General features: G+C 40.8%; 1 protein-coding gene across 1 annotated transcript in view; it reads right to left on the reverse strand.

Moving 5' to 3' along the window:
- Positions 1 to 9,095, reverse strand: part of CPNE4 (copine 4) — a 329,018-nt gene extending 319,923 nt beyond the window's left edge. The window contains 2 exon segments of the mRNA XM_038570851.1: positions 8,328 to 8,508; positions 8,972 to 9,095. Coding sequence (XP_038426779.1) covers positions 8,328 to 8,508; positions 8,972 to 9,087 — 297 coding nt within the window. The 5' untranslated portion in view covers positions 9,088 to 9,095.
- Positions 9,096 to 10,342: the final 1,247 nt, after the last annotated feature.

A 10,342-nucleotide genomic window follows, 5' to 3' on the forward strand; every position in this document is an offset into this window, starting at 1 on the left:
TCTAGGAACCATGTTGAAAACATCTTGGAGATCCTGAAGGTGGCTTAAGCTAGAGGCAGAGTGCTCTAAATCATAAATGCCTCCTGAAGCTCTTTTCTTGGTCTGCAATTTCATCTTTCAAATACTCATCATGAGACGCAAGGTCTTATAAAAAGCCATGGCAACCAAAGCTCTGTCTTAATGTCCAGAGTGTGGCTCACCAGTTCTTCAAGTTAAGGAAGCAATGAAGCCCATGTCATGGTGCTTTCCCCCCTGCAGGAGGCCAGACATTATTCTTCCAGCTGATAAATCATCTCCAAGGCACATAAAAGAAGTCAATCTAAGATTTCAGTTCAAACTGTTTTTCCTCATTTGCAGCCCCAAATTTCCCATTTTGTGCAATTCCACTCTTAGACGCCATGACATTGACAATTTTGAGATGTCATTGATAAGAAAGCCACTTAGCATCTTATGCAATGCAGTTTGCTTCTTTCCCTTTAGTCAAGTGCATCACTTACAGGGTGCACATCAGGCAACTGCAGTCTCTGGTCAAAGGGATGTGACCTCAGGCAGCAGGGAGGAAATTTTTTTTTTTTTTTTTGGCTCTACTGTTTCATTGTGTTTCCTATTCAGTGCTTGGAGTAAGATTCCTAATATCACCTTTATAAAGGAAAGAAATTATTCTTATTAAGGATGTGTTAAGGGGGAGGTAGAAAGCAGCATCAAAGTTTTCCCAAATGGGAGTTTGATGCGAAACCACAGTGAAAACTTTGTGAACAACTGAAGAAAACTGTTGTTTTTTATCATCTGTCATGCTAGGTGTTAGCCACTGAAACACTGCAAGTCAGCGAAGTGTGAACAGAAAATCTTTTGAAAAAGGAAGTTTTTTGTGATATCCAGAGGGAATGCTTTAATTGACTTAATTCTCATTTCTCAGCTCTTGTCTGGGTCCACAAATGAGAGGTTAGCTATGTTTCAGAGACCCGGCCCAGGCAGGTGTGGGAGTAAGGTCTAAACTCAAATACTTCCGGGGCCACACTAGTAGGGCAAGTGAGCGGGGCAGGCTGGCTAGCAGGAAACAAGAAGACAAACTCATATTCTGGATATGGGCACCTGCTACCCACATCCAGTTCACCACTGCACAAAGACTAAAGGTTCCATGTTGCCAGGTTTTCTGGTTACTCAGTAGTAGTCTGGAGTTTTATAAAAAACTGTCCTGATCTTTACATTTTGTTAAATAGTACAAACTTGCTTGAACACCAATAGTACAAACTTGCTTGAAGGCCAAACAGAATATGTGTGAGACTAGACATAGGCCTCTAACTTCAAGTCTATAACTTCCGGTAAGGTGAAGAAAATACAGGTTGGTTCGTGCAATCAACCAGATTCCAGCTTTACTACTTACTAGCTGTGTGACCGTGGATGATTTATTATTTCTGCTCAACCTCAGTTTCCTTACCTGGTTAGTAAAGTCTCCCTTGCAGGGTAGTTGTGAGAATTAGAAAGAATATATGTAAAATGACTTATTTCCTAGCTGGTATCAATTAACTTATATAGATGGCTACTTTATTTTGTCATCACCCAAATGTTCGTATTGCCTGACCCATTTTTATAACATTCTAGCACTTTGGAGCAATGGAAAATTGATTACCTCTGTTACAGGTTATAGATAAAACTACTATTTTGGGCTTCATCTTCCTGGCTCATACAAAAGGGTGATGGCTCACTACTGTCCCAAGCATTAAAGAGACTTGTTCCATAGAACTCTTCCATGAGCCCTCTAGCCAAAAGCAAATTGCTGAGAGGTTCACATTTCATTTATTTGGAAGTGGGCAAGTCCATCCTATGGTCTCATATTTTCCCTCATATGCTATTGGCAGGATGTCAGGTCATATGGCAACTACACCCTACATCTAGGTGGATAGGGAGTGGGGAGAGAAGGTGGAAAATAAGGAGAGATGAAGGAGTGATTTATTTTTATCCCTATCCCACATAAAGGTAGTCTATGCACCCTTGAGATGGTCTGTATATAGGCCCTGTAGTATAGGCCCTGATGATTGGGGATTTTTGTTGTTGTTGTTGTTGTTGTTGTTGTTGTTAAGCAGATGCCTGGTTTAAGCTCCTATTGTTGAGGCTTTCAAAGAGACATCCACTTCAAAGAGGACTATTTCTAATAAACACAGAGCCAGCCACAGGACTTCATAAAGAGGCAGGCTACCTTCTGGCACTGATGCTCTTTTATTTTAGGTATCGTGATTGATTTAAAAAACTGACCATTTGGGCCCCATGTTTTTCCCTTCCTGCACTTAAAATTCCCATTCTTACATTTAAAATTCATCAATAAAGAGTGAGCCTGCAAAACCCTAGGCCCCCACCTTTAACCCCAATAAAAACAGAACCCCAGGCCTGTGTGCACACTCCCCTTCTTTCATTCTACCCAAGACCTCACTGTGTGGCCCCAGGTGTTCTACCTAATCTCTAGGTTGTGTAAGTAATAAACCTTTATTTTTCAAAGTTCCCTGATGGTTATTGCTGAAAGACATCTTGCAATAATAATAATAACCACATGTGAGGGTCCACCCACTACATTGGTTATAGATAGGCTGAGACGCCATTAAACATCTACCCACCACACATTCAAGGAAAAGGAAGAGTTCATTTAAGTCCTGACCTTGTTTTAGTTCTCTTCCTCAAGGTCATATGACCTCCTGAGCCGCTAAGATAGAATGAGTTTTTCCACTAGACTCTGAGGTCTTTGAGGGTACAAATCATATTCTTTCATGATACCCAATACATGCTGGAGTTAATTTCAATGTCTGTAATAACCTTTTCATAAGACTATTGTAAGAAGCAAATGAAATAATGTAAGCAGAAGGTCTTTGTGAATGTTAATATATGGATATATTATTATAAATAATAATAACTTTACGTCAGAGTCCACTGATAACTTTTAGATATAACCACACTAATTATTACTAACAATTATTACTACAAACAACCCATCAAAGCACATGATTTATATAACATGTTTCCATGGAATTGATCCAAGGGTAATTAGTTCTCAGAATTACTTGGAGCTTCCTATGAAGGAACTCAATAGCTATGCATTAAAAATAAATGTAGAAATGTAATTGAGGTGATCGGAGCAGCATCCTAAAAACGTGGGAATAATTTGGCTTTTTCCAATGAAGACAAGTTGCCAGGATTTATAGGATTTCTGCCAAAGGCCATGGCATTGTGGCCTTAGCTCTGCTTCATGGAGGACACCCAATGTGCCCAGGGGATAAAGCATGTGCTCCAGGAAACTGAATAAATGTCTTTAGTTCTCAGGGTCCTTGTCTTTTGAATCCCTGAGAAGTGTTAATTTTTCCCACTTGGCTATGATGTTTAGTTCCAAAAGTTAGTGAATATATCAGTATTCACCAGAAGGTAGGAGGAAATTATTTCCACTCTTCATTGGAAAATGAGATATGATCTAAATACACACCATCACACTGTACTGTACCATATACTTTTGCCATTATGTGACCAGGAGTGGGTGCAAGGAGGATTTTTTTTTTAATGGCTATGGTCTCAAATTAGGGAAATTAAATCGTAAGTCTAAAACTCTCAGTTTGGAATGCATTTCCAACCTACAAGTATTCTTTTCCTTCCTTTCTGATAGTAAAACCATGGCCACTAAAGAAATACCGAAAGTTTTACCCAACGAGAACACCATCCTGTCTCCATATTCTGGAAGGAAACAAAAGTATCCTCTCCAACTTCTCACTCCTCATTATATTCATCCCAATCTCTGCTGGTCTACAAAGAGCAAGAGTCTCTTGTGCATTTCAAGACCAACTGATTTCCAATATTTCAAAGACAGATTTATCCTCATTGACCCTTAATACTATTAACAGCACAGAAGGTCAGACTGTAGGTCTTTTTGAGTCTAAAAATCAGGTTTACAGTTTCATGATCACTTCAGAGGCCAATGTTCTTTTCTAGGGCTAACAGGCTACAGCCAATTAAAAAAGCAAACAGCTCCTCTCCATATGGAAAGACCATCTAAAGGCACTTCTAACTATTGTAGTAATAATCTCAGCTGTAAACCTGGGCAAAATGGGCCCTCTCCCTGCTGTGATTCCATTACAAAAGCACAGGCCAGCAATCACTATAAAAAAGAAATGTCAATCCCTAGTTACTATCTCTCCCAAAACCACTTAAATTTAAAATTAAGAGCCTACCATAACATTTTTACAAACTCCCTTTCCTCTTCTTCCCAGCCCAGCCAAATTCTCTAGCACATCAGAGACTCTGGAACCACTCTATTTATATTAACCCTTAAATTAATTAAATTAAATATTTTAAAATCTTAGTTCCTCGGTTATACTATCTATCTTTCAAGTGCTCAGTAGCTACATGTGGCTAGTGGCTACCTTACTTGATGGCACAGATGGAGAACATTTCTATCATTACAGGGAGTTCCACTGGACAGTGCTGATCTAGAGAGAGACTCTTTTGCCAAACTTTAAAATTCCCTCTGGGGTATGCCTGGGTGGCTCAGTGGTTGGGCGTCTGCCTTTGGCTCAGGGTATGATCCTGGGGTCCTGGGATCGAGTCCTGCATCGGGCTCCTTGCATGAAGCCTGCTTCTCCCTCTGCCTGTATCTCTGCCTCTCTCTCTCTCTCTCTCTCTCTCTCTCTGTCTCTCATGAATAAATAAGTAAAATCTTTAGAAAATAAAAAATAAAATTCCCTCTGAAAGATAAGCTCACCTTGCTTTTTTCTCATCCTGACCCTGCCTCCCAATAATCTCTTCATTATGCAAATCAGCTTCGCCTCTCTTTTTTTTTTTTTTTCTTCAGTTAGGCAATTACTAGACTTCTCCATAAAAAAAGACATGGGCAGAGCCAACATGAATTCTCTTCTGCAAAGCTTTCTTTCAGTTCTGAAACTGTGTACATAGAAATCTCTCTGTAAATCCAGACATGTTGGAAGGGCTAGACATAGGAAAATGTATGCCTCAAGAAATGATATCCCAGTGCACTGTCCATGTTTGCTAGCCTTCATGGAACATAGATAGTAGAAGCCAAATGGTTTATTTTTTTATGATTTTATTTATTTATTCATGAGAGACACAGAAAGAGAAGGAGGCAGAGACACAGGCAGAGGGAGAAGCGGGCTCCATGCGGGGAGCCCGATGTGGGACTCAATCCCAGGACTCTAAAATCATGCCCTGGAGGGCACTAAACCGCTGAGCCACCCAGGGTTCCCAAAGCCACATGGTTTAAATGGACTGTCAGATGCTTTTAACTCGTAGCACAGGTGTGCTTCTAACTCTCAGCATAAGACCACTTGCTGAATTTGTACTGCAAAGTAGGTGTTAGCACTAAACAAATATGCATTACTTGCTGAGAGGGTAAATTATTATCTAAGTTACCATGAGCTGTCAAAGGTTTATGTGCTGGTCGTTTACCTCTTGGCTCTCAAGTGTATTTCTATACCCTTTCCCTGTAAACCTTGTCAACAGGCTTCCATCACAGTTTGGTCAGTGGGAGGCACTAACGGGGTACATGAGAGCAACATGCAGGCAGATGCTGGGGTAACCTCATCTCCCTTTCAGATCACATTTACAGCATCATCTGCATCTCCTTTATCTTCCTGGCTCCCACCAGACAGGCCCCCTTACATGGATCCAGCTTGTGCTAGATGGCTCTTTGGTTCTGGCCCTACTATCTCCCTCTTTGGCCCCTCTTGCCCAGTTGGTGTGCTGGTAAATGTTTAACACTTGGTTCTGGGTGGGAGGTGAGCCCTGATTTGAAATATTTGCCAATGCTTGTGTTGTAAATACCCACATCAAAACTGCTTGCAAAGTTCCGAATACTTAAGAATCCGCTTTCACAAGCCTATACAAGCTGGCCTCAACACACTATTGCCCCACCCTAAGGCTTTTGTCATTAATGCCTGGGTTCCCTCAGTGTCCCTATTTACTTTCTCAGCATTTCTAACTCCTTTACTACTAATTACCTGAATTAAATACTTTATGAGCTGCCTGGCATTGGCTATGTTTTTGTTTTGTTTTTTGTTTTTTTTACTGTATCCTGAATGTATACTGCTAAGAGTGTAAAGTATATTACAGAAGTGTTTCTCCAAGTGCCAGATTATAAATCGGCCTATCACTATGTATGCTGGAAGTTCAGCTGACAGTATTGTTTTTAAAAGTAAAGCTTTTAAAATGAAGGAAGCAGCAGTGAGTCAATTTACATCAGGGAGCAAGTTTCTTGTCTGTGCACTGTAACAGAGTTTGTGAACCGGTGGCTGTGTGCAGACCATCCTTTGAGTAACACTTACATAATAGAGCACTCTAGAAAAGCAACATAGCAATACATACCAAAAGCCCCCAAAGTTTCCTATCCTTTGTACCAGTTCTTCCTGGTACATAGTGTACCATAGTGTTCTTCCTGGTACATAGCTCTTCCTAGTACATAGGAGATAATGTCTCCTAAGAACTCATTCAAAAAGGAGGGAAAAGCCTTATACATAAAAATGATCACTGCAGTTTAAAATAGGGTATTTTTGGAAGCAACTTCAAAGTGAAAAAACAGGAAAACTATTAAATAAATTCATGGGATATTATGCAACTTTTAAAATTATTATTATGAATATTACAGCAATACAGAAAAACATACTACTAGGTAATAAAATAAGGAAAGAAAATTTTATATGCCTGATAAGAATCATGTAAGACTATGAATGCCAGGGGCACCTGGATGGCTCAGTTGGTTAAGGGTCTGCCTTTGGCTCAAGTCATGGTCAGTCTCCTAGATGGAGCCCTGCTTTGGGGTTCCCTGATCAGCAGGGAGTCTGCTTCTCTCTCTCCCTCTGCCCTCCCTCCATCCCTGCTCATGCTCTCTTCTCTTGCTCTATCTCTCCCAAATAAATAAATTTTTTTTTAAATTTAAAATTTAAAAAAAGAATATGAATGCCAGAAGGGAGAGCCATATATACAAATAATAGTAGACTAATGTAAAGATGGCATTAGGAGATGAATTTCTTTCTCATTTCTTTCCTCTAATTTTCAAGGTGTGCTTTTTTTTCTAATGCAGGCTGCCATTTCATTTTGTGAAATAAAAAACAGAAAACAATAAAACAACAAAGTCAGTGAGACTGTTTAGAAGGAAAAAAAGATATTACGCATTAAGACACCTATGAATGCTGTTTTATGTTGACAATATAAGCCCTTGATAAGTCTGAAGTTAAAGACTCCCAAACTGCTCATCTGTCCTGCATTCCCCCATCCAAGTTGCCTCCACCTGAGTTTCATCTGCTCATTCATCAAACATGCTGCCTCTCAGGTCTTTTGAACCTTCTTTCTTCTGTGGGATGGAAGACTTTACCCACTAGAAGAGCATCTTCCAGCTATTTGCAAACAAGTGGGAGAAGTACTAAAGACTCGAGGATTTGGTTGTAAGGGATCCAAAGCAAGTAGCTGTCTACTGTTGCTCTGCACAGAATGGCTTCAAATCCCTTCTCCAAATTCCACAGAGTACCTGGTTCCCTGTGAGATGATAACTACTACTTCCCGGGCTGCACCTCTTGTTCCTCCCTATCTCACCATTCACCTCAGAATGGAGCTTTATAACATTGCTCACTCAGACAAGTTACCTAAAAGCAAAAAGGAAAAATCAAAACCAAACATTTAAAAAAACAGTCCTCATCCAATCTGTTTTGACTTTTAAATCAATGAACAAAAGCCAACTGCGGAATCAACCTGCAATATTGCCACCAAATTGCCACACAAACCACCAAGACCACCCCGGTGTCCACCATCAAAGATAAAATAGCAAGACAGAGCTCAGGCTCTGGAGTCCAACAGCCTGAGGGTAAATGTGAGAGTTTTCCATTCAGGAGCTGAATGATCTTGGGAAAATCCTTAACCTTTCTGCATTTCCTCACCTGCCTCTCTGTTCCTCAGAGGATTATTGTGAGGATCGGCTAGTTATTTTACCTAAAGTACTTAGAATAGTACCTGACCCTTGATGAGCACCCAATAGAATGTAGCTAATATTAAGTTTTCACTCCAAAAAAAAAAAAAAAAAATGTTGCATGATGTGGCCTCTGTAAGGCAGTCCTTCCCCAGGGATCACTAAGTCCATAATGAGCACAAAGATTAAGGGTAAATGTCAAAATATCCAGGGCATTAAAACCGCTGCATCAAAACATCATGGTACAAACAGAAATACAGTCATATTCAGTTCAAGAATTTTCCTTCTCATCAAAATAAACCACTTGAAGACAGGAAATGCAAAAATATTTTTGAATCAATCCCCCAGTCATGCTTCTGTCCATTTCCTTGGACATGCCTACCTCAAACCACTGCCCGTGGGACTGCATTTTGAGGATGACACAGGGGTCTGGTTTGGAAAGAGCATCTCTGTCAGAAATGCCTTTGCATGCCACACGCAGCTCAACTTTGGTCAGGCAGGGGCTGTTAAAGATTCCCAGCGTATTGGCAGCTGACTCATAAATGTTGCTCATCTTCTTCATTCTGTTTTAGGCAAGAAAAAGGGAAAAAGGTCAATCACCATGGTATTTGTCAAAGGAGAAAGCCTTCCAATTACCTTTCAAGATATTGTTCAACAAACAATTTCAAATCCTGAATGTATTTATTATTTCACTTTCCACCATCGTGGGACAGTTCCAGTGAAACAAACAAATGAACAAACAGAACCAAAGAAATGACAAGAACCCCCACAGGTGCTGGTGTGCTTGGCTAAGGCTACTTTTCTATATGCTTTGCATGCATTAGCACAGTAAAATTTTCAGTTTGTGAAATAAAATTAATGAATTACTGTAAACTGTAATCCAGCTCTACATTAAGTGCATGGTTTGTGGGAAATTTTACAGATTTATTGGCTAATCAATTTAATCACAGTTCAAGTTTCTAAGACTCCCTAAAAATCCAGTTCTTCTCTTCCTTCTATGTGATGACACAGAGAATGGTTTCCTACCTGAAAACACTGTCCAAAAATCCCTTTCCTAACCCTGGCCCACCCTCTCCAGATGCCAACCACCTCCAGGAAAGAGACCCAGAATCTGATTTTCTGCCCCAAATGTGGAAGTCCATCCTCAGCTTTCTTCCCTTTTACCTGCCACATTAGAATTCAGAACCCAAAGGGGGAAGTAGGGGTGCCTGGGTGGCTCAGTTGGTAAAGCGTCTGCCTTAGGCTTAGGTCATGATCCCAGGGTTCTGGGATAGAGCTCGGAGTTGGGCCACCTGCTCAGTGGGGAATCTGCTTCTCCCTCTGCCCCAACCCCATCTCTCTCTTTCTTTTTCTCTCAAATAAATAATCTTTAAAATGGGGGGGGGGGGGTAAGGGGAAGACAGGAAAGACATGGCCTCTGATTCTGAATTCATGGCAAAAGCAGCCACAATAAGCATTGTAGGCCCCTTCCCATCTCCACATGATAACCTTTACAGTAACACTTTGTATCACGGAGGCCTGGACTATGGGGATCCCCCTGAGGTCACCAACACTCTCCTCCTTCTCTGAGGAGGACTGGACCTGTAATGACATTGGAAGATTCTCTCAGAAGTGAAATTCAATATCCTCCTCATGGAATTCAGTTCCTTGTAGAGTCCCTAGGAAAATGGCAATGACTTCCTCAATCTCACATAGTATCAGGGCCCTAGAGTGGAATTTCTTCATCTGCAAAGTGAGGGTGATCCCTCTCTTCCCTCCCTTCTCCATAAATATTCAGTGAGTTTCCCCTTGGTACAAAGCACCATACTATGTTCAAGTACACAATACCATCTCTTTCATAAGGTGATAGGTGTGCCTCAGCATTACACACTACACACACTACACACACACACACACACACACATACACCAAATGGTCTCTCCAAACTTAGCTGCTAGCTCCATGCCAAAACCAAGCCTTTTCCAATCTGACAATGCCACTCTCTCATGGCAGATATCGCCCAACCTTCTCTCCCAATGCCTTCACAAAGCTCTCCACTCTTGCTTTCCATTGTTCTTTCACTTTCGTTCCTTCCTTCTTTCTTTTCTATTTTCTCTCTCTTCTCCTTCCTTCCTCCCCTCCTTTTTTTTTCCCATTCCAACTCTCCAGTGCCCTATTTATCTAATTATTGTGAACATAGGTTTTTCCCTATAAATACTGAAGGGAAATTGTAGTGACTGCCACAAAGTTATGTCCTCAAATAGGAATGGACAAGTTATGTCCTCTGTGTCAAATCTGGCTCACCCCCTGTTTGGGTAAGTAAAGTTTTACTGGAACACAAGCGAGCTCACTCATTTATGTACTGTGTGTGGTTGCTTTCACTACAACTGCAGAATTGAGTAGTTGCAACAGAGACTG

This window comes from Canis lupus, chromosome 23 (assembly GCF_011100685.1).
Source record: "Canis lupus familiaris isolate Mischka breed German Shepherd chromosome 23, alternate assembly UU_Cfam_GSD_1.0, whole genome shotgun sequence".
NCBI classification, from domain to species: Eukaryota; Metazoa; Chordata; class Mammalia; order Carnivora; family Canidae; genus Canis; species Canis lupus.